This window comes from Pelodiscus sinensis, chromosome 2, assembly GCF_049634645.1.
Source record: "Pelodiscus sinensis isolate JC-2024 chromosome 2, ASM4963464v1, whole genome shotgun sequence".
In the NCBI taxonomy this organism is placed as follows: Eukaryota; Metazoa; Chordata; order Testudines; family Trionychidae; genus Pelodiscus; species Pelodiscus sinensis.
The window spans coordinates 146,473,106-146,498,466 of NC_134712.1; the positions used below are offsets into that span (position 1 = coordinate 146,473,106).

Consider the following 25,361-nt stretch of genomic DNA (forward strand, 5'->3'; position numbering starts at 1 on the left):
AGTAAAATGGCCACTCACTCAGCAGACACTAACATGCCAGCTAAAATTTCTAAGAGATTGTTGGCCTCATTCCATTTTGTGCCATTAAAAAACTCTCCCTAAAAATCTTGGGACAGATCCTCAGCTGGCATAATCAGTATTAGGGTGAGGCTCGTACCGCGCGGGGAGGGAGGAGAATGGGCTCGCCAGGGCAGCCTTCCTCCACGCGGCAGGCAGTGACTGGGATTTAGAAGTGCTATTCCCAGCTCTGTCACAGACTTCCTGTTTAAGCCATGCCCTTAATTTAAAAAAGGGGCTGGACTGAGCTCTAAATCTCTGTTTCATCTGTAAAGCAGGAATAATATTTCCTAACCTCACAAGGTTTCATAAGGATAAATTCATTAATGTTGGTGAGATGTTGGGACAAGTGCCACAGAAAAATAAATAGTAAGTAGTAGAAAAATGTCAGGTTAGAGCCTCTTCTACAAGAAAATAGATGTATAAAGTGATAATATGGTATGCTGGGGAAAATTCAGTCATCTCCACCGTTCTATGTTAAGGAAACCTAAACAGCAGCTCTAACCGGATCTACTTAGGATCAGTTCTTAGCAGGAGTAGCAGAGACTGAACCATTTTGAGATCACTTTAATGGTATTATTATGTTGTTAAAGAAATCTGATTTCTGCTGGTGCTGAATGGATGACAGTTATGCTATCCTCAATATTGTGAATGAGTCCAACAACAGTAAAGTGATAGGACGCCATGACACTATTTCCTTCAGTTTACTTGCTTATCATCAGTCTGTTAAATATATTAGGAGCTTTAAAGCACAAATCCAGTGTCTTAACCTCTGTTTTACAAATGGACAAAGTACGTAACAATGAGAACCTATAGAGCATTACCACAACTAGAATGGCTATATTGCAGCGTCAACCTAAAATGCCACATTTAAGGGCATATCATGCCAACAGGGCACCTTTTTGTTCTAGGTACTTCTGGTGCAAAAACAGGCAGTATTTTATTCAGTAATTATAATCTTAATGATCACTTGATAGTCTGCTGGCAGAAGATTACCCTGGCTATTTTTTTCCAGCTTCTGAGATTCCTTTTATGGGAAGGCTAATGGTCTTTCACCAATGATCTAAAAGAGGGTGCACAATCTGAGACAATGCATGGAATGGAAGATTTGTCATTCTGTTTATGATGCTTTGATAAATCTTGGATCAGAAGATGGCTGTGTGGGCTTAATGCTGCAGTGGTGAAGCTGACTGGGAAAATGATGACAGAGTGTCTCTCCCACTCCCTTTGAACCTCCAGGGCAGATAAAATAGGTTATCTTTACACAGTCTCAAGAAATATCTTTTTATTAGGAATGCTAAGCACGAGTTATGATGGTCTAACTGCAGCACTTGGCCCTGGCGACTGGGGCAGCCACCCTCTATGTGGTGCTTGGCCCTTGCTGCAGCCGACCATCATGTAGCCCCACCAGATGGGCCGCATAATGGCCGCCAGAGCTGGAACCAGTAGGGACAGATAGCCTCACTGTAGCCCCAGCTTCAATTGCAGTACACTCGGCTGCCTGCGGCAGCATTCACCCTGCTGCTGCGTGAGGAACCTCAGCAGGTGAGGCTCATTAGCAGCTGGGGGTGTGGCTTGGTAGAGTGCCACAGCCAATCAGGCAGGGGTTCACGGACCAGCTGTTGGGAACTGCTGCTCTAAGTAGTTCCATGTATTTCATTATTCACAGTTAGGATGTGTATATTAAGTTCAGCCATTGTTATCCATAGTTTACAAATTCCCTTTTTTTTCATTGGTTTAAGAAACTTCATTTGAATTTAGCTGACTCAATTAATACTATGGCTGAAATTAGGGTAAAAAAAATATTTGTTAAACATTTGTCATAATTTCTCATGGAACAATGAAGACTGAATGTTTATTTTGCTTTCAAAAAGGCAGGAATTGCTTATTCTAATGTTCATTTTTTCAGGTCTTTTTATTTAGATTTTACAATGGGTTACTCATTGTGGTCTGAAATAAATGTTTGCAAGATCAGGCCCAATGTAGAAATTGATCTTCAGATAATCTTTTAGCATATTATGTGAAAAATTATTTTAATGCAATGTTAAGTTTGCAAATTTATATAAATAAATTATTTCGCGGTCATTAGAATTCAACAAACTAATCACTCCCTAATCTCATCCACTTACTTACTGTTACATTTATCTGCTTTCTATATTACTGAAATTGTATTTAAATAATTTTGACTTATTTGTTACGAAGGATTGCCCTTTAGATGAATCTAATGATATGTCTACACTGCATTCGGACACACGCAGTTGGCTGGTGCCAGCTGACTTCGGCTCAGGCTGTGGAGTTGCTATGTAGATAGACGTTTGGACCCAGGCTGCTGGCCCTGCCAGGCTTCTGCCTTTGAAACATATAAGAGCCTGAAGGGTGCCACAGGGAGCACGGAGCCAGTCCCCTGCCGGCCCTGCGCTCCCTGACGGACTTCCACTTTTGAACTGTAGCAAGACCTCAGAGGCAGAGGTTCCCTTAGGGTATGTCTACACTACCCTCCTAGTTCGAACTAGGAGGGTAATGTAGGCATACCGCACTTGCAAATGAAGCCCGGGATTTGAATTTCCCGGGCTTCATTTGCATAAGCGGGGAGGTGACTTGGGGACATCTGCTTAAGTTGAATCTGTATGTAAGTCGGAACTCTGCTTCCTGTAGTCAGCCGCTGGTCAGTTTCAGCAGCGGCTGAATCTGGACGCCAGTTCCGACTTACATACAGATTCAACTTAAGAACAAACCTACAGTCCCTATCTTGTACGTAACCTGGGGACTGCCTGTATTCCATTAGTTAATTAGTCTAAATTTAACATCCCTGATTCTGCCTGCAGCTTTAACGATATAAAATAAGATGTCTTTTAGTGCAGAGTCTCTTGGTGGGGGGAATATCTGTACTCATTTGTAATGATACACATAAAATACTTAATTTATTTTATTTTAAGGCCATGGAACATCCTTTAACATAGATTGTAATGTCTGTTCCTGTTTTGCTGGGAACTTGATATGTTCCACTCGTCAGTGTCTTAATGAACATAGCTCAGAAGATGAACGTCGCATGTTTACAGGTAATGTTTTCCTACATACAGAAACTTTGTTACTTGTTCATATGAACCTTTTACTTTACTCTTCCTACAGTTTGCCCAGAAAATTTCAGTGGCAATTCATTTTGGTTCAGTTTCTTTCTGACTAAGAGCTGGTCTACACTAGAAAATTACATTGGTATAGCTCAGGGATGGGCAATAATTTTTGCAGGAGAGGCCACTTCAGGAATTTTGGTAATGGTTGCGGGCCAGCCCCCAGAAGGGGGGGTGCCTCAGGTGCAAGGGCCAGGATCTCAGGTGGAAAGGGGCTGTTCCCTCTAGACACAGCCCACCCCTGGCAGGGCAGGAGACTTTGCGTGCTTCCCTGCCCCCCAGCCATTTGGGGCCTGGTAGCAGGGGAGTGTGTGAAGTCCCCTGCCCTGCAAGGGGTGCACAGTGCCTACAGGTTACTGCCAGCTGTTTTGAACACCTGGAGGTTCCCTCTAGGCACTGTGCGCCCCTGGCGGGGGGAGGAAACTTTGTGTGCTCCCTTGCCCCCCAGCCATTTGGGGCCTGGTAGCAGGGGAGTGTGTGAAGTCCCCTGCCCTGCAAGGGGTGCACAGTGCCTACAGGTTACTGCCAGCTGTTTTGAACACCTGGAGGTTCCCTCTAGGCACTGTGCGCCCCTGGCGGGGGGAGGAAACTTTGCGTGCTCCCTTGCCCCCAGGCCAGTCGGGGTCTGGGAGTGGAGGAGCACACAAAGTCTCTTGTCCCCTGCCCTGCCAGGGGCAAACGGAGCTAGAGGGAACCGCCAGCTGTTTTGAATAGCTGGCAACTCCCTCTAGGCTCCTCGTGCCTCTGACAGGGCGAGGGAGCTGCCAACCACTTTGAACAGCACTTGGACTTGGTGCACTTCCCCACCCCCAGCCCTGGGGGCGAGAGTGCAGCAGGGAGGACCATGGGCTGGATCAAATGGCTTGGTGGGCTGGATCTTGCCCACCCCTGCAATAGCTACCTGTCTCTGGGGTGTGGATTTTTCACACCTCTGACAGATGTAGCTATATCAACATGACTCCAATGTAGACAATACTAGGTCGACAGAAGAATTCTTCCATTGACCTAGCTACTGCCTCTTGGGGAGGGGGCTACCTATGCCAATAGTAGAAGCCGTCCACATTGAAGTGCTACAGTGTTTCATCTGCAGATGTAGTAGTTTAAGTGTAGACATACCCTAAGTTTTTTGCACTCACTTGAGGCCAAAAAAGCTTAAATGACTTGCCCAAGATCACGAGTCAAGACTTGTCCCAACACAGCCTATCTTAGTCATTTGCTCCATCTGCCAGTCTCACACACCCTAATACTTTGTAATATTTCTGTTAATGAAAATAAACAAGCCAAATTACTGATCTTTAGGTTATTTTTTCAGGTCTACCATGTAACTGTGCTGATCAGTTTGTCCCAGTATGCGGGCAAAATGGACGCACGTATCCAAGTGCCTGCATAGCACGATGTGTTGGGCTCCAAGACAATCAGTTTGAATTTGGATCATGTATCTCTAAGGATCCTTGTAACCCTAACCCTTGTACCAAAAATCAGAGGTAAAAATTTTGTGTGTGTGTGTGTATATTTGGAGTTTTTAATTGATAAAGCAGTTTATACTTTCTTTCCTGGTAACAATACTATATTTTGCAAATATAGCAATATTTAATTCTCAGAAAAATCAAGTAAAAAGCAGGAATTTGTGAAATGACTAATTTCTAATTTTGCAGTGATCACAGACTACATTAAGTGTCTGCATTTTGTTCCCTTAATTATTTCTGGAATGTTAACATTTTCTTTAAAATGCATGCCACAGATTCTGCTTTTAGAAATAAGACAAAATGATTTATAATTGTGATAATGGGGTACTGGAATTGGAAATAAGATATGAGGCACTTTGCCTCTAAGTAGCTTTTGTTCAAGATACTATCAGATGTCTATTCAGTCCAATGATTAAAGAAAGGAATTGAGTCCAGAGCTCTGGGTTCATTTTACAACTGTATAAAGCTATGTCAACACTGCAGAGAGGGTTGAATCTTCTGCAGTTAATCTTCTGAGGTTCAGATTAGTGGGTCTAGTGGAGATACATTAATTCAAACTGAGAGGGTTCTCCTATCAACACCAGGAGTAAGGGAAGTCAAAGGGAAAGTATGCTCTCATTGACCTTCCACAGTGTGGATGGCACCAAAATTTTATTTAAGATATTTGACTTCAGCTACGCAACTAACGTAACTTATCTCCTCTCCCTTCCGCCTGCCCGCCCCGCGCCCTTTCTGTTCTTTGCTGCTCTGTATTTCCCTTCAGTAAAGCTATCTTCAGTGTCAGATTGGGGAAGATGTCACTGGCAGGAGAAAAGTTATATTAGTAGTTATATTTTTCAGTTCATTTTTTTTTTTAGCACTAGGCTTGATATATAGCAGGTTGAACATAAAGGACCAAATTCCACTTAATTAATTTTAATGGGAATTATGTATTATCTCAGTGCAGGGTGGATATAGAATTCTGCAACATCACAGTTTCTGTTCATTCAGTTAACTTTTTGCTTTGGTTGGTTCAGATGGGTTCATGCTCTGACTTTTGCTTGAACCTATATTTGCTAAGTGAAATTCAGAAACTGATAGTTCTAGCAAGGTTTGCTCAAACCCCACCACAGAATACTTGAGGAGAGAAGGATATGTGTTTGAATCTCATGTTAAGTTCAGCTTAACATGAATTTACACAATACTAGGTTTGTAATGAATCCTGAAACTAGATTGCCTGAAATATTCTGTTACACATGTTTCATACAACTCTATTCACCCATACATAACTCTAAAGCTTGTGACAATATGCCAAGAGTTAATGTCCCTGTGAATACTTTGAGTTAATAAAGTACATAATGTCAAAATGTTATTAATTTATGCAGGTGCATACCAAAGCAGCAGGTTTGCTTAACTAGTTTTGAAAAGTTTGGATGTAGCCAACATGAATGTGTGCCAAGACAATTCAACTGTGACCAGTTGCGGGATCCTGTTTGTGACACAGATAATATGGAATATAATAATCTGTGTACTTTGTACCAAAAAGGAAAAAATGTATCATACAAGGGTCCATGCCAGGTATGAAATAGTTTTTGCAATATTTATCAGACAACAACTTCTGTAATGTTCCATTTTCATTTGCCAGGTCCAGCTACAATTCTGGTTCACAAAAACATTGTCATTAAAGTATGTTTTCAAAAACCTAGTATCTGAATTGGGGCACTCAAAAAAATAAAATACATTAAAAAACGGAGAAGAAATCAAAGCAATTTAATCATAATTTATATAAGCAATCAGGAAATCCTGACTAATCAGTTTTGATGATGTTTTACATTTGTGGTTTTTAGTTATTTTCTTAAAGAAATGTTGATTCTCATTGGTTGCTAACCATTAATATTTGTTAATTTGAACCTCAGTATGGTCTTTACACTTATTTTGGTCTTCGTTTTGCTAACTAGGGAGATACACATCTATGCACATTTGTTTAGCTTAACTTAAATGTATTCCAATTCTTAAATTTTAATTTTCTATTATTTTAGAAAAGGTGAATAATGCATTTCTTATTCACTAGATTAATTTTTAATGTTTTTCAAGTTCTGTATTGGAAATTTAAATGCAATTAAAATGCACAAAAACTGTTTTAACAAAAAATGAAACTAACTTAAATATGCTGGAAACATAAGAAAAGTTTATCAAAACGTATTTGCATTTAGAACTGATTTATTAATTCTCTATAGTTGATGAATTGCACAGATTGGTTTTGGTCACCATTTTTCTTCAAGATTTTAAATCTAGTAGATCTCATATTCACACCAATTTTAATTAATAGATTGGAAGAGGAAAACAAGCTTGCCTATTTTTTTTCAACTGCCATCTGGTTTCTTAACTTTGAATGAGCTGGTTTTTTAACTCAACTATTCTTTTTGCACCTGCAGAAGCGGCTATTACTGGCAAAAGCCAGGTGCTTAGACAATGGCTTCTAACAGATCAGTAATAGTACTTTAAAACTTGGCAGCAAATATTTCCTACCTAACATGATTTTTGCATTTAATTCAATAAATTATAAAATATCTATAAAATAGATTATATATATAATAAGTTTAGGCCTTAAATAAGTTGTCAAATTTAAAATTTAATTTGAAACTGATTTTTTTAAATTAACATGTTTATTTTTTAAAAAATTAACCTGTATTTAATTTAATTTAAAAACATATTTTAAATGTGAAATTGGATGTGTTTGGTTTTTTAAAAAATCATGTTTTTTTTATCCAGCCTGAAATAAAATAAAAGTATGATTGAGTGGGCAAAATATTGATTGTCAAGCCAGGCATAAAATAAGAACCATATTGTACCCAATACTTTGTTAGTTCAAATTTTCATAGCTATGCTCACTCCTGAGTTCTGGGGACAAATTTAGGCATGCCTGTTTATGGATATGTTCTGATCATGTTAACATCCAATTTTGGCATATATTATTCTTATTAAAGGAAAACTACAGTGATTTACAGTAAAAGTTTTTTTTAATCTAGCATGTTGGGAAAATGGGGTGGAGGTGCCCGTAAGTGAAAAATCCCAGTTAACTACGAGGGTGGAAATTTGGAACTGGAGAGCAGGGGAGTGCAGAGCATGGGCTCTGGGAGACATTTGGATGTGGAAGGGTGCTCGGGACAGAGAGTTGGAGCGCAAGAGGTGTTTCAGGATGCCAGATGGAAGCAGGCCTCACCTCTGGCAGGTCACCCCACCCCATAGCCAAACTCCCTCCCAGAACCTTCACCCTGCACTCCTTTGTATGCCATTATCTTGTGCCCCATCCCATACTCCAAACCCCTCATGGCCGTTCCTCCACTTAGTAGCAGCAGGGACAGTTGCTGATTCTGGGGAGCTACAAAGAGTCAGGTAGGGAACCTGCCATCCCCTCACCAACCAGACTATAATCTGGACATTCTAAGATTAGAAATGTCAGTTTATAGAACTTTCCATACATGGCTCACAGTAAAGCACTACTGCGGCAGCACTTCAATATCGCAGTCCCTTTTGCTCCCTCCCATCACTGTCCCTGTTGATAGAGTCCCACCGGGTTGACGGACCTTATCGGCAGAGCCTACAATGGTAGGTAGCAAAAGAGGCAGCTGCCCCGAGGGAGAGGGATACTGACAATTTAAAAGGGCCTTGGGTTCCGTGCTGCTGCAGCACCTGGGCTCCTTGCCACAGTCACAGTGGCACCATGAAGATGGTTGGGAGCATCAGATTCCCAACTCCATCTCCTTCTGCCCAAGGCCCGGCACCTTCTGGGGGCCAGCGTCACCCTACCACTTTGCCCAGAAGAGACCCAGCATACTGGCAAGTCCCTCAACTTGTTTTCATCCCTGGTCCATGATCATGTCAGGTACCTTTGCCTCTATTAGCAGAAAGAGGTATTATTGTCAAGAGTTCTAGTCCCAGGCAAGGGAAGATGGAGTTGGGCTTGTCTCTTTTTTTTTTCCATTTGACAGAATTTGGAGAATAGTGTTGGGTGACAGCTTCCATCTGGGAGTACTCTGGGGGAAACTTTGAATTCAGTTCAATTCTCTACTTGGCCAGCAATTTGAGTTTGTTGGACTTTGAAATACATTGCATGGCCTGCCTGTCTCCTATATTTTTCCTGAGTACATTAGTTTTCTTTTGGGGAGGCAATGGCGTTATTGTTAACGGGCACGAGTTCAGTTGGAATGAATATCTGTTTATTGTTATGGTTGTTTCTGCATGTGCCTAGAAAGCATGTCAGGGGCATATCTAGAAACTGTAAAAAACAAAAGAAAAAACAAGCATCAAACAGACATATATGTTGGGCTGAAATCTGTAATAAAAGTAATAAATTTTACTTCTTTGAAATGACCTTGTGATTTTAGTTTTATATCTTTCTAAACCTTCTGTTTTATAAAGTTATTTTAAGAACATGAAAAACCCATCCAGAATTCACTATTCTTCCCACTTTTTTGTTTTGTTTTAGTGCCTGTTTCTCAATATCTGATTTTTAATATTCCCCCATTTCCCTAACACAGGTAAATCTTAGATACTTCTTAAACCTACAGTATTTATATTCTTCTGTTGTCTTGTTTAATAACATATTCCTTTTATTTTCCACTGCTTAAAATGTTATGGGCAATTTCCTCGATTTCCATTTGGGACTTTTGACACACTTGCTAGCATGAATAGTGTATCCCTATCAACTTTGACCCATGTAATAATTTAAAAATTACTATAAGGTCATCCTGATGTCTTGTGTCCAGTGTGAATAAACCAAACTTTTTTTCACTTTTTTACAAACTCTTTTTCAGCCCTTTTGCAAATCAGTGGAACCAGTATGTGGACATAATGGTGAAACCTACAGTAATGTTTGTGCTGCCTATTCTGACCGAGTGGCTGTGGACTACTATGGACATTGTCAAGCTGTAGGAGTTGTCTCAGACTATAGTTTTCAAATAGAATGCATCTCTGTTAAGTGTCCTCCTCTTCCTGCAACTGGATGCAAACCAGTTGTTCCACCAGGTATGTTTGTTGGTTGTTGTTAATACTTAGTCAAGGTATGAGAATGTTTGAGGGCTTCTCATATAAACAAAAAGTCTCAGAGTGGTAGCCATGTTACTCTGTTGGCAGAGGTGCCCTTATAGACTAATTGAATAGTTGATGGAAATCCCATCAACTATTCAATTAGTTAATTAATCGAAATTTAACATCCCTAGTTGGGATTTAGGTTTTTGGCTTAACTATGTAAACAAGTTACAATTGTGCATTTACACTGCAGTCTTTCGAATACACAAGTGCTCTATTCAATCAAGCACTAATTCTCCCATGCCTCTATCCCAGCAGTTATTACAGACTTCAGGGTACACTACACAGGCACGTTTTGGGAAATGAGTGTATCTTACCTTGTCACTTAGCATGTATTTGCATATTTCTTTTAGCTTCACAGCAGTGTAATTCTATATTTAGAAGTTAATCCTATTACTCCATATTGAAATAGTATTCGTATGTGCAACTTGTTTTTAATTGCAACAGTTACAAATTACTGTACACAGAAATGTCATATCCTAAACACTGAATGGGAAGGCTTATTTTCATAAAGGAATCATTGGTTTGGGAGTTTTGTTGCTGTGTGTATAATTTAATTTGGACCTGCATTTGATTTAAAAGATCTGACTAAAACTGCAAAGTGCAGTCTGGTTTTGTTTGTGTCATGCAGGAGCCTGCTGCCCACTCTGTGCTGGCATGCTGAGAGTCTTATATGATAAAGACAAGTTGGACACTTTTGCTAAGGTAAAGGACTGTAGCCCGTTCTCAAATAAAATGGTTGAAATTTTTTGAAGGGCAGTTTGTGATATTCAGTTATTTTTTAAAAATTGTAGTTTGAACTACCAAAAATGCCAAATTATTTTCTTATAAAAAGTTTAAAATATTTAGAAACTGATTCCTTATCATAAATAGGAAGTATTTGGTGTGCTTTTTATCATCTTTACAATTTTACGATCCCTTTTAGTCATTGATATTAAGGTATAAGAATTGAATTGTAATTGAGAACAGAAGAGAGATGATCCAAATAAATACTATCATGTACTTTGTACAGTTTTTTACAATAGCTTTATAATGTAAGATTACAGCCTCTTAAACTACTTAAATTAGAGAAGAAAAATCATATAAGAACATCATGTTTGTTCTGTACCAGTGAAGGGATTGTTCCTTTATAGCTTTGAGAATTTGATGCAGTATTAATATTTTCCAACTACTGCCCTGGAAAGGACTATTCTACTGGGTTAATATATCTCTCTGTAGGTACCCTTACTCTGGTATTTTTTTCCGCTTAATTTAATCTCTTCCTGTTACCTCTCCTGATAAAATTATCTAACTTTGATTGTTTACACTCTTCTGATACTTGTAGATAATCATAAACTTTTTCATCATAGTTTAGCCAAACTATTCTTAGTTAACTCTTTTTAACTTCCACGTAAGTAAGACTTCCTCCTTCCCTCCCTTTGATTCTTTCTCTAACCTCCAGTTTGGCAATAATTTTTCTGCAGTTGAGCGTCCAGAACTTAACCCAGCACTTAAGGTGTAGCTTCCCTAATGAAGTGTATAGACTACGTTCCCTCACTGGCACAGCATGTGATATCATAAATAACTTTTTCAGTGCCACATATCATTAGCAATAGATATAACAATGTAATCTGGTATCAAAAAAGGGATTTTTTTTTCCTGTCAACACCATGTTTCTCATTTTTTAAAAAGACAACCAACAGATGAAACAGAATAACTCCCCCAAAACAATTGAAACATCTTATCAATATTTAGATAATTATATAGAAGCTATATTAATTATTTCCAAATGTACAGTTTCTTCCTGTGAGTGTTCATATACAGGGTACAGTTTCTCAATACTTTTCTGGAGTGTCTGCACTATTCAAACCGTCCCTTTCTAAACAATTTGCTTCAATATGTTGTACTCACTGTGTTGAAGAAGAATAATTACAAAATGGCTTAATGAAACTATCGAATAATGTTAATTCAAAATTTGACCCTAAAGGAGATCATGAAATGCTAGTTGCTCTTTGAGTCATTGTCCACATTGATTCAGGTCTGGTGCACTTGTGCCTGTGCATATGACATTGAATTGTTATGGCCAGCAGTGTCGCTTGGGGCCATGGCTTCATGTGAGATGCCTTTGTGCCACTGCTCCTTCCTTGAACCCACCAAGACCACTTGAGGCATAAAAGATTGCAGTGGGCTCCACCATCTGTCAGTACCGTTTTATCGCCGGTGGCAGTGAGAGTGAATCTTTGCAATTTCTGCTTGCTTCTCTGTTGTAGTGAGTGATTCATTAATTAACTGTTAGTTTGCCTGTTATTTTTTTTAAAAGGAGAGAGAACACTTTCACTAATTTATTCTTTGAACTTATGGTCTATTCATCACAGAGGCTTGGTCTACATTGGAACATTAAATTGGTTTTAACTACAAGTTGAACCTCTCTAGTCTGGCAATATCTGTGGTTTGGCCTGATTTTAGGTAACCAGATGTCCACTTATCATGGATGTAGCCAAGTTTCACACAGTCTCAAAGTTTGTTTACAACTACCTGTCCTGGCTCTCAGTGTTCTGTACTGTTATTTAACTTTAATTTATCCCTAAATTTAACCCCAGCAGCCTTCTGGAGAAGTGGGTTAGCTGCACTGATAGGAGAGTCCCTCCCATCACTGTAATTAGTGTCTATATTGAAATACTACAGCAGTGCTACTACAACAAGACAGCGGTGCTGGAGAAAAGCCCAGTTTTTAGGAAAATTCAACAAATTTGTGAGAACACAGTGTTTCAGAATGGTGACTCTAACCAACATAACCACAGTAATTCTGGCAGCAGAGATAGGATATTGGTTCTCAGCCTTCCACTTCCAAGATGCAAGATGCTTGTTTTCATATTACGATTTATCAGTCTCTCAGAAGATTCCTGAGATTCACCATACGGAGACAACAGCAATCCTGCTAATACATCCCAGAATGATGTTTGCTTTTTGTTGTTGTTGTTGGCTACAGCATAACCCTGTTGACTCATATTTAAGCTGTGGTCCATTATGACCCCTAGATCCATTTCTGCATTACTCCTTCTTCAGCAGTCATTTCCCATTTTGTATGTGTGAAACTGATTGTTCCTTCCTAAGTGGAGCACTTTGCATTTATCCTTATTAAACTTCATCCTATTTACCTCAGACCATTTCTCCAGTTTGCCCATATCAATTTGAATTACAATCCTGTCCTCCAAAGCACATGCACCCCCTCCCAGGTTGGTATTATCAGCAAATTTTGTAAGAGCACTCTCTGTGCCATTATCTAAATCATTAATGATGATATTGATTAGAACTGGTTCCAGAACTGATCTCTACAGAACTCCACTCTTCCCCTTCCAGCATGACTGTAAACCATTTATTACTCTTTGTGAATGGTTATCCAATCAGTTAGGCACCCACCTTATAGTAGCTCCATCTAGGTTGAATTTCCCTAGTTTGTTAACAAGAAGGTCATGCAAGACTGTATTAAATGCCTTAGTAAAGTATAGCTATACCATGTTTACTGTTTCCTCCTTATCCACAATGCTTGTTTTCCTGTCAAAGAAAGCTGTCAGTTTGGTTTGACACCATTTGTTCTTCTTCGAGTGGTCCCCGTGGGTGCTCCACTCTAGGTGTCGGGCTCGTCCCGGCGCCGCTGATCGGAGGCTTTTCGTAGCCGTAACTGGCCGGACCGCGCATGCGCGGCAGGCTTCGCGCGGTTTCTTCAGTCACGCGGTCCGGCCCCCCCGCCAGTTCCTTTCAACCGTCCTAGGTTGCTGACGGACTTCAGATTCTCTCCTCAGAGACAGATCCTTAAGAGATAAACGTTAAAATTATTACAAGTTTTCCACAGTTTATTGTTAATTAGTTAGTTAGTTAGTCGTTTGTTCGTTTAAAAAAAAAAAAAAAAAAATTCGAAGTTCAGTAGATAGTTAGTTACGGTTTTTTCTCTATTATTCGTTATTGTTGTAAGAATATATATATATATATATATATATATATATATATATATATATATCTATATCATGCCCGGCTCTCCGGGGTTTAAGAAATGTGTTCGATGCAAGGACCCCATGCCAGCGTCAGATGGCCACGACGCGTGCATACGCTGCTTGGGAGAGTCCCATGTGCCGGGAAAATGTGCCCATTGCTCGAAGTTAACGGCCAGGGCACGTAAAGACAGAGACATGAGGCTGAAGCTTATCTTGTTTGATAAGGCTTTACAGCCCTCTGAAGCGCCTCAACGGGAGTCTTCCCGAACTCTTGAGAAGACGTCTCCACCATGCATGGGGTCGACTCAAAAGAAATCTAAGCGAGTCTCCCCAGCGCGCTCTCTGGCCGCGGTCCCTCGATCTAGAATCAGCGAGGGTGACCAACCGGGTACCTCTGGAGTGGGGTATAAACCCGCGAAACACAAGCGAGACAGAGGAAAATCAGTGGGGCGGTCGTCTTCAGCGCCGGCACCGTCCACTGTCGCCAGCTCTACCAGGCAGCAATCGGCACCGATGAGTCGAGAACGGCACCCTATAGACCCGGCCGACCATAAGACCTCGGCACCACCGGTGCGGAAACATACCACGGCGCCGCAGTCGGCACCGGCTCAACCATCGGCACCGACAAACCAGACGGCACCGGCGCGCCTAACGCCTGCGGCACCTGACGCGGTGCCGAGCGACAGCCATGCCTCGGTGTCGGGGGCGGCACCGCATGCGCTTAAGAAAGGGGTCACGGAACCGGCGGTCCGTAGTACCCCGGTTTCCCCTAAGGCACTGGAGAGTCAGCTTCCCTCCCCATCAGTGTCGGTACCGCATTCTCCTATACTACTCTCAGACGATGACGATCGCGTCTCCAGACGCTCTCCTGATAAAGGTCCGGTACCGACGAAGGCTCAAAGAAAGTCGCTTCCTCGAAGATCGTCTCCTTCGCCATCTCCAAAGTTCTCGCCGGCACCGTCTCCCTCCCCCCCGCGATATCATGTGCCAAGGGAATCGCGGTACTATCACGCCTCGCGTTCTCCATACCACTACTCGAGGCCGCACTACACGCATGTTTACAGACATCCCATTCCACACTTCGGGATGCGATCTCCTATATCTCGCTCACCATCCCGCTCACCTTCGAGGTCATATGGAAGCAGGTACAGCGTTCCCTATTCATCTAGGAGACCGTCTCCCGATTACTCTTATCATCGTCGAGAGCCGGACTATTCCCCATATGCCTACTCAAGGTCTCGGTCACCTCATTCCTGTCGCTGCCGTACCTCGCAGCACGAGCACCAGTCACCAGTGGGTTCCCCGCAACGCTCGGTTCAAACCCCAAAAATTCGGGCGGCTGCTCCCTCGCCGCCTCCTCAGATATCGGATCCCGAGGAGGGCCAGATTTCAGATGAGGATGCCCCCTCACACGCGATATCTCCACAGGACGTGGCCTCATCCTCTCCGGACGAAGCGGTGTTTCAAGGGAACGATTCACCCCCGGACGACAGTCGAGAGTTCCAAGATCTGTTTAAGCGGGTAGCTGACACGCAGAACGTTCATGCGACTGACGTTCAGATGAAGCACTACAAATTGCTTAAAAACCTGCATCCCAAACAACAGTCCAGAGCAGCGCTCCCGATTGACGAGGCGATCCTTGAACCAGCCTCAGAGATATGGCACACCCCAGCCTCTGTCCCGCCCACATCTAAACGGGTAGAGAAGAGATATTTTGTACCTTCTAAGGGCTTAGAGTTTCTTTTTACTCATCCCCAACCGAACTCATTGATAGTGGACGCAGCCCTGAATCGAGCTAAGAACCCGCAGGCGAGGAATGCGACAGCGGAGAAAGAAGCGAAGAAATTGGACATATTTGGTAGAAAGGTCTACTCATCCTCTACCCTTCTTCTTCGCATTGCCAATTATGCAGCGCTACTGTCCAATCATGGGTTTGACAACATAGCCAAGCTATCGGGTCTGGCCCAGAATGCCTCCGAGGAGGATAAAGCCATTCTGCGCGCGGTGGTGCAGGAAGGATACGCTTGCTCTCGTGCCAGTCTCCAGATAGCCATGGATGTTGCGGACACGGCTGCGAGATCAATAGCCACCGCGATATCCATGCGTAGAGCTTCATGGCTGGCGGCGGCGGGTGCTCCGAGAGACCTTCAGGCGAAAGTTGAAGACCTCCCGTTCGACAAATTAAAATTGTTTGCGGACAAAACGGACGAACTACTTCACACCGGGAAGGACTCCCGGATGACCCTTCGTATGCTGGGCATGTACGTCCCACCGTTCCGCCGTCGAAGATTCTTCCCATACCAGAGGCGATACGATTTCCAATTTCAGAGGCAACAACCCCGCCCGTTTGACCACACCCGATCCAAACAGAGGCCACAACGCCGGCGCCCGCAACCTTCCAGGGCGAACAATCATCCGCAGACCAAACAACAGGTTTGACGGGTCTGTCGAGGGCGCAATCGTACCAATCGCGACCGCAATTACTACCAATACCTCTCCCATCTTCCATCATCGTCTTCGGCCCTATTATCATCGTTGGGCCGCGATAACCACCGACAAATGGGTATTGGACATAGTGAAATCGGGTTTCACCATTCCCTTTACTTCAATTCCCCCTTCCCACCCACCAACCCCGTCCCTTTTCAGGGACCCCTCTCACGAAACTCTTTTGCGACAGGAGGTCCTACGCTTGCTCGCCATAGGAGCCATAGAAAGAGTCCCGAAAGAGTTCTGGGGGAAAGGGTTTTATTCCCGTTACTTTCTGACAGAAAAGAAGTCAGGAGGATGGAGACCGATTCTCGACTTGCGACTTCTCAATCGTTATCTGAGAAAAATGCGTTTCAAGATGGTGACATTAGCAACAATGATTCCGTCTCTGACTCGCGGCGATTGGTTTGCGGCCCTCAACTTGCAGGACGCATATTTTCACATTACAATTCACCCGGCACACAGACGCTTTCTACGCTTTGCAATGCTCAACGACCATTTCCAATACAGAGTTCTTCCCTTCGGTCTCGCGGCAGCTCCCAGAGTCTTCTCGAAAACGCTGGCGGTAGTTGCAGCATACCTACGACGGCAGCACGTCCTTATATTCCCCTACTTGGACGACTGCCTCATAAAGGCCCCAACGCACCAGGAGACCGTACAAATGGTTTCGTTGGCCAGAAACACGTTCGATTCGCTCGGCCTGATATTAAACGAGCAGAAGTCGACCACTGTCCCGACGCAAACTATAAAGTTCATAGGCGCAGTACTAGACTCGGTCACGGAAAGGGCATACTTACCTTTAGACAGATTTCAGGCCATACAGAATCTGATAAGAGTCCTGGATATCGCTCCGACCGTGTCTGTGCATACATGCCTCCGCCTCCTGGGCCACATGGCTTCCACCACTTTCGTGGTTCCTCACGCCAGACTCCACTTCAGGGACCTTCAGCACTGGTTACGGAAGGTATACTTGCCTCAGAAAGACAGCATCCGCAAGGCAGTTATTCCACCGCCTAACGTTCACGACTCTCTACGCTGGTGGAAACGCACGGAGACGCTCCTCTCCGGAGTTCCGTTCCGTCGTCCTCAGCCTTCTATGCTCATAACAACAGATGCATCTCTCCTAGGCTGGGGAGCGCACATGGACAGCGACCGCGTTCAGGGCAAATGGTCCACCATAGAGAGCACATACCACATCAATCTCCTAGAGTTGCGGGCCATTTTCCTGGCATGCAAGCATTTTCTTCCACGCATAAGGCATGCCGCGGTCAGGATACTCACAGACAATGTAGCGGCGATGTACTACATAAACCGGCAAGGGGGTGCCAAATCTCGTTCCCTTTGTGCGGAGGCAGTACGGTTGTGGAACTGGTGCATAAGGAACGATGTAACCATCATGGCATCGTACTTACCTGGCATCAGCAATGTTATTGCGGACTCGTTAAGCAGACAATTCCCAGTAGATCACGAGTGGGAAATGAGGGCAGACGTTCTTCGACACATCTTTCGCAAATGGGGAACTCCGAAACTAGACCTGTTTGCCACGACGCAGAATGCCAAGTGTCCCCAGTTCTGTTCCAGAGGGGGGATCGGAAGAGGGTCTCTGGGCGATGCTCTCCTAATGACTTGGACGGGACCCCTCCTCTACGCGTTTCCCCCGACGGTCCTAATACCGCGAGCTCTCGAGAAGATAATGCTCGAGCGAGCGACGGTCATCTTAATAGCTCCGGCATGGCCGAGACAGCCGTGGTACCCGCTGTTGCACAGGCTGTCGATACGCCCACCGTGGACACTCCCCCTTCACCCAGACTTGTTGTCCCAGCAGAAGGGAGCCCTCTTGCATCCCAGACTCGAGTCGCTTCACCTCACAGCGTGGTTCATAGCTGGCTCAGACAAGACGAGCACCTTTGTTCACAGCGAGTTAAAACAATTCTTATGAGTAGCAGAAAGACTTCTACTCGGAGATCTTACCTGGCAAAATGGCACAGGTTCCAGCAATGGTGTCAAGCTATAAACGTACAACCTATTACTTCCCCTCTACAACACATCCTGGACTATATCCTCCACCTCCATGACTTGGGTCTGGCCATGGCTACATTGAGAGTTCATTTAGCAGCGATCAGTGCCTTTCATGAACCTCTGCAGGGTACTTCGATTTTTTCCCACCAAATTACTAAAAGGTTTCTAAAAGGCCTAGTGAACCTGCATCCGCCCCACAGGCCCCCTCCACCAACCTGGAACCTCGATTTGGTCCTACGGGCAATTATGCATCCCCCCTTCGAACCGTTGGCATCAATACCACTTCGAATGTTATCGATGAAAGTAGTATTCCTATTGGCTATCACTTCCGCACGAAGAGTGAGCGAGTTAGGGGCGTTGATGGCGAGTCCACCCTACACTTCCTTTTCAAAGACCACAGTGACCTTACGTCTACACCCAGCGTTCATCCCCAACGTCAACACTTCCTTTCATATTAATGAACCCATAGTTTTAACTGCCTTCTACCCTAGACCGCATGCTTCTTCGTCAGAAACTTTGCTGCACATGCTCGATGTGCGACGAGCACTCGCGTTTTATATAGACAGAACACGCTCATGGAGACGCACGGACAGACTACTTGTGTCCATAGCACAGCGCTCTAAAGGCAACCCTCTTTCCAGTCAACGCATAGCTAGGTTGATTACCGCTTGCATTACAACCTGTCATTCACTGAAGGGAAAACCTCTCGCTTCTCAGCCTGCTGCGCATTCCACTAGGGCAATGGCCACCTCCACTGCATTTGCTAGAGGTGTGCCTCTCAGCGACATCTGCCGAGCAGCCACCTGGTCCTCTAGCACCTCCTTTGTTCATCATTATGCTGTTGTGCGACGTTGGTCCTCGGACGCAGCAGTAGCGTCCGCAGTTCTAGCCTCTACGGAGGAACACTGACCCGGTGCGCATGGGGGTTACTGCTTGGTACTCACCTAGAGTGGAGCACCCACGGGGACCACTCGAAGAAGAAGGGGAAGTTACTCACCAGGTGTAGTAACGATCGTTCTTCGAGATGTGTCCCCGTGGGTGCTCCACGTCCCGCCCTCCTCCCCGCTCCGGGTCTGTTTTTGTTTCATTGCAGATTCCGGACGGTGACAGGAACTGGCGGGGGGGCCGGACCGCGTGACTGAAGAAACCGCGCGAAGCCTGCCGCGCATGCGCGGTCCGGCCAGTTACGGCTACGAAAAGCCTCCGATCAGCGGCGCCGGGACGAGCCCGACACCTAGAGTGGAGCACCCACGGGGACACATCTCGAAGAACGATCGTTACTACACCTGGTGAGTAACTTCCCCTTCTTGACTAGTCCATGCTGACTGTTACTTATCCACAAGCTCAATCAGAATACACAGATATACAGGCAGTCCCCGGGTTACATGGATCCGACTTACATCAGATCCCTACTTACAAACGGGGTGAGGCAACCCCGCACTAGCTGCTTCCCCTCAGCAGACCAGGGAGACGCGAAGCTAGCGCCCCACCCAGCAGACCAGGGAGACGCGGAGCGGCTTTTCTCAGCAGACACCTCAGCTTGAGAATAAAGGACTGAGGGAACTGAGGTGTGGGAGAATAAAACTGAGCTCTGGAGAAATGTTTGGCTAGAGTTTCCCCTACAATATGTACCAGTTCCGACTTACATACAAATTCAACTTAAGAACAAACCTACAGTCCCTATCTTGTACGTAACCCGGGGACTGCCTGTAATGACTTTGGGATAATCAGGATAATCCTGATTGTTCCATCTTAGCTGAGACAACAATGGCACTCAAACACTGCCATTGCCTCCTTCCATGACAAGGTAGACAGAGTCGCTATTTGCTCTCCCAATGAGATTCACTACCCTCTCTCCTCCTCTCTACTTCAGAGTTTCATGCCAATTCTGTGACCTAGGCTGTGTCTGGATTACATCCCTCTTTTGACGGAGGGATGTAAATTAGACACTTTTAAATTGTAAACAAAGCAGGGATTTAAATATGCCACGCTTCATTTGCACAATCACATAATGGCGCTCTTTCAAAAGTGCCATTTTGAAAGTAAAACCACGGTCTAGATGCAGTTCTTTTGAAAACGGCAGGCTTTTTCGAAAGATCCTGTAAACCTCATTTTTTTGAGGAGTACAGGATCTTTTGAAAAAGCCTGCCATTTTCGAAAGAACCACATCTAGACCGTGGTTTTTCTTTTGAAATGGCACTTTTTCAAAAGAGGGCCATTACGTGATTGTGCAAATGAAACACGGGTTATTTAAATCCCTGCTTTGTTTGCAATTTCAAAGTGTCTAACTTACATCCCTCTATCAAAAGAGGGATGTAGTCTAGACACAGTCCTAGTGAAGAAGCAGGGGAACAGTTGGTTACACACCACTAAGTAACCACTGAGAACGGTGTGAGGTAGCTGTGGCATGTGCATGACCCAGTTGGGCACTGCTACTACAGATCTCCAGTTATAAGCACAGGGTGTCAGAATACCTAAAGTGGAGCAGCCACAGGGACAACCATCTTAAAGAATCTCAGTTACTGCACAAGGAGAGTAACCATCTCTTTTGCCTCGTATGCTGAGGTAGTCAATCCATGGGACTGGCATATTCTTCACAGTATCTATCCAGGTACCATGCATCTGGCAGGGGAGAGCAATATATTGGCATATTCACCTATCAGACACAGTTCTCTTGTGCATGAGCGATCCCTGAAGTATCAAGTGGTACAAGAGATTTTCTTGTGTTGGGATTGGCCTGACTGCAACCAGGTTTAATTAAAAGTATTATCTTTTCTGTTCAAGAGTGGGTAAGGTCAGTCCATATTGGATGCTTTCCTATTGCACTAGGAAAGGGCCCATTTGTATTTTCCCTCCTTTTCCATTAATTTAGAAGGTAGTGAATTATGTGTGTCAGGGCATAGAAGGAGGATAATCTTGATTGTTCCATGCTGGCTGAGACTGCAGTGGCACATAGACTTGCTTCAGCTGTTTCTTTAATATGTACAATTCTTTGGCATTTGCTGTCCATATGTATTCTATGACCTGCCCTTCTTCTCCACTGCAACATCGTTGAAGAAAATGAATAGTGGTTGGCTTGTACCATCCTTTATGCCCTCAGTACAGGAGCATAAGGTCACTAAGTAAGGTAAGGTGCATACATAGGCTCAGTGGACAGTGAAGCCAGAAGATTCTGATCACAAACACTTGAGGCACAAGTGCCCCAAGAGCAAAATATATATGGACAGCCATCTTGAAGAACCACCACTACTGGAAGATAAGTGTGCTCTCCTTCCCTTTGCTTAAGATTTATTTGTTGTTTATACAGACTAGGTTTAATTATTTGGTTTAAAATGGAATATGTTCAAACAAGTTTTCTAGTATGACATTACCTTGTTTACATCTCTGAAGAGGACAAATCTAATTTCATTTAATTTTGCATGCATAGTAAAGTTCTCTATCTTTTTGCAGGTAACCAATAAAAAGCCAATAACTGTACTGGAAATACTTCAAAAAATCCGTCTACATGTTTCAGTGCCACAATGCGATGTGTTCGGATACTTAAGCATAGAATCTGAAATTGTGATACTCATCATACCTGTTGATCAAAACCCCAAACCATTGCAGGTAGAATTTATTATTTTATTTAGTCAATACCGTTCCATTGTATGTCAATACAAGTTGTCATATTTAGTCTGTGCTATGTACCATTTCCTTCTACTTTCGTCTTACACTTGAAAAAATACAATGAAAGTTCCAAGAATAGAATGGAATTGAGTCTCATTGTTTTGTACTGAATGATGACCATTCTGAGAATTCTTTAGTGGTTTGTGCTCAAGAGTTTCTATTATAAGGATAAAGTTGGATGTGTTTGTCACTCTTACTGTTTTTGTAAGAGTTTCTGAATGAAGAAGAAATTGTGTATATCTCTGTCTGAATAAGCAACATTTTGGTTGGTACTGAATTAAAAAATAGTTTCAGCTCTAGCAAAATGTTTCTTTTTGAGATTTTCTTTGTTTTTTTAATAAAATTGAAGCCATTTTTAAAACAGTAGTTTTGAATTAAAAATTGTTTCATTTTGACTTTTGGGGAAAAAAATCTTTTATGGCTGAAAAGCAATTTGGCAAATGTGACATGAATTCATGCAGTGTTTCAGTTGATCCAAATGCAAATTTTTCAGCAAAAAAAGTTTGAAAAATTTCACTCAGCAGTAGGTGTGGATGCTAGCAGAGTATGCTGGAGCACATAGTAGACTACAGCAAATGGAAAATAAAATACTACAAACTTCACTCTGTTCCATGTTGCTTTTGTGGTATTTTAATGTTTGTTTAAAAATTCAGTAAAATAATATAAAATTCCGTTTAGCCTTCTGTGAATTATATCTCATAGCAGATAGAGCAACTGAGTAAAATACAAAAGAATTTTCATTTAAAATATCACAAAGAAAAAAATTTAGATGAATGTGTGTCATGCATTTAATAAATGTGCTTTGGAATGTGAGTCTTTAATATTGAGCCATTGGTCTGTTACTTAAAAATGCATCTAAATATGTACAAATGGATGATACTATTGTCTGTCTTGATGCTAACCATAGATACGCATTAGGCTGTTGTCCATCTCTAAGGAGTGGGTCCTCGGCTGCAGGAAATTGTCATAGCTGCATTAACTTGAGTAGAACCCTAAGTATCTGCTCCTGAATTTCTGGACTATCCCAGTTCTTCTTCGAGTGATTGCTCATGTGCATTCTAATACGTGTGTGCGCACGATCTCCGGAAAGCTTTTATCCTAGTGGTATCAATAGGGTTGGCTGTGGAACCCCCGGCGTGTCACCATTGCAGCAGTTTATATAAGGCACAGCTGATTTCCCTCCTCTCTCCCCCAACTCTCTTAGTTCCTTCTTACCACTTATGACAGTCGTTTGAACAGTTTTAGTCACTTGCTTAGGAAGCGTTTTGACTACCCTAGTGTCATAGTTCTAGTTAGTTGTATAATTTAGTTAGTTAGTTGGTGCGCATAGTTTTTCCCCCCTACTTCAGCCCCGGCCTCGGGGCATGCCACACTCCCAAGGCTTCAAAGCCTGTGAAAGCTGCAGCAAGCTTATGCCCAAGGTGACCCTCATGCTGATTGCCTTAAGTGTCTGGTTGAGGGGCACAAAACAGACATGTGCCCAATTTGTAGGAACTTTCATCCCCCCATCTTAAGCTCCTCTTAATGGAGGCGGCACTGTGGCCCTCGGCACCAGAACCACCCTAAGCACCAAAAGTGAGAAATGTTCCAGCATTGGTACATGACCTGGCATGGAAGAATCACTCAAGCCATAGGCACCACTCTCCCCACAGCGTGGGGTTGAGCGCCCGGCACCACTCTCAGTCCCTGGTGCCAGCCAAGAGAAAAAAGGCAGACGGGCAGGTCACTAGTGAAGGCATGGTATAATGGCACAAGCGGGGCAGGCCTGGCGCAGTGGCACTCATATGTGGCATCACCACCTGTGACACCATTGGCTCTGACACTGCCATCAGTCCCAGTGGTAAAAGTCTCCCGAGGCAGAGACTGTCCAGGAGAGACTGCAAGGGATCTCATAGAGATGATAGCCCATTCATTGCTGCTGCATGGACACTTCTGATCTGTATCGCAGGATTGGCACCAGAGTAGCTTCCGCATGTGTTGCAGATAGTGGCGCCTGTGATGGGCACTTCCTCATCTGCAGCGCCTCTTAGTGACACCCAGGGAGCCAATGGCACTGGTAGTGCTTGGCCTGCTACCCCAAGCATTGAAGAATACAGCTCTGTTCTCTGGCACATAAATGCATGTGATGCCGTCAAGTGCGGCACAGGTCACTATAGCACCAATACCAATGGCACTGATGACGATGGTGGCACTGATGTAGTTATTGATAGTGAACCACCCCAAAAGCACTGGGCAAAACAGCCACATTAACTAGAAACTCGGTGTCTCTCAGGTAACTGCTCTCCGTCACTGTTGGGCTCAGCATCCCTCTGAACTGGCACCAAGTGCTTGGAATTGGAGTTGTTGTCATCCTCCAGTAGCCAGTACCACTCATGTTCATGGTACCATTCCTTGGTACCACTCTCACCACCAGCATCAGGAGGCATTGGAACAGCAATTCTGGCTCCACAGAGGTAGATGCCCATGAACTGGCCCTTTCGGACCCTGTCAGCCTACCACCGAAGTAAAGACTCAGTGTTGAGGCTGGCATCAGTGGTGTTGGTGCCCAGGAACCCTCCTTCAGTTATGGTGGATCTGGCACCAGTAGACGAGACAGAGCAGTGTCCTCTGGTGCCACCTGCCCCAGTACTGGTACAACCAGAACGAATTCCTCAGGCAGGTCACCTTCTTGTCTTGACCTCAGATGGAGGGTACAGAGGTTTCCTCTTCCTCCTTCCCAGATGAGGCTGTGGTGGACACGTCCTCTACCTTTCTCCTAGTCATAGACCTTAAGGCCCATCAGGACCTCCTATGCAGGGTGGCATAAAACCTCTAGTTGCAGGTGGAGGAGGTGGTGGAGGACTCGGATCCTCATAGCTGAGAGGCCTTCTGGAGTGGCACTGCCTCTTATTAAGTCCATCAATACAACTACCAAAGTGTTCTGGCAGATGAACCAATCATAAAGAGCACCAGTGTCAGTCTGGGCCTCTGTCCAAGGCCCTAAAAATTGGACCTCTTTGGGTGGAAGGTTTATGCCACTGGGGGTTTGCATCTATGACTGGCTCCATTAGATCTAGGGGACTGGTACATTGCCCTTGTGTCAGCCGATGGTCAGGGCAGTGTGTGCGTGTGTGTTACACCCAAGTCTTCAACTGCTGAGACACAAAGTCTCGTTGCAGTGGGCAGCCTAGGAGGCTGGAGGGCGCCCCGAAAAATAGTTTAACGTCTGTGACTTTACTGCTAGGACCGGGGTCCCATCGCAGAGGGCAGCCAACAGGCTCTCAGACGCCCCGACTTTATAGGAAGAGCTTATTACACCTTAGATTTCAGCTGCTAGAATTCGTAATTCCTTCGCAGCAGGCAGCCTTGGGGAAAGACTGAAAGGTGCCCCAGAGGATTCTGCCACCTGGGTGTGACACAAATCCAAACGCCCAAGCTCTCTCTATATCTTTCCCTAATGACCGGCTGAAGTTCTTTTAAATTGTGCTTGGTTCTGTTACAGCAACTGAAGGAGTCAG

General features: G+C 44.0%; 1 protein-coding gene across 5 annotated transcripts in view; it reads left to right on the forward strand.

The window, feature by feature from the left end:
* The window catches only part of RECK (reversion inducing cysteine rich protein with kazal motifs), a 150,645-nt gene that overhangs the window by 112,260 nt on the left and 13,024 nt on the right, over positions 1-25,361 (forward strand). For all 5 annotated transcript variants that reach the window (XM_025179693.2, XM_075921582.1, XM_025179697.2 and 2 more), the window contains 6 exons: positions 2,994-3,116; positions 4,498-4,669; positions 6,016-6,208; positions 9,448-9,658; positions 10,353-10,426; positions 21,649-21,804. In XM_025179693.2, the coding sequence (XP_025035478.2) occupies positions 2,994-3,116; positions 4,498-4,669; positions 6,016-6,208; positions 9,448-9,658; positions 10,353-10,426; positions 21,649-21,804 (929 nt within the window). The remainder of the gene's footprint in view (positions 1-2,993; positions 3,117-4,497; positions 4,670-6,015; positions 6,209-9,447; positions 9,659-10,352; positions 10,427-21,648; positions 21,805-25,361) is intronic.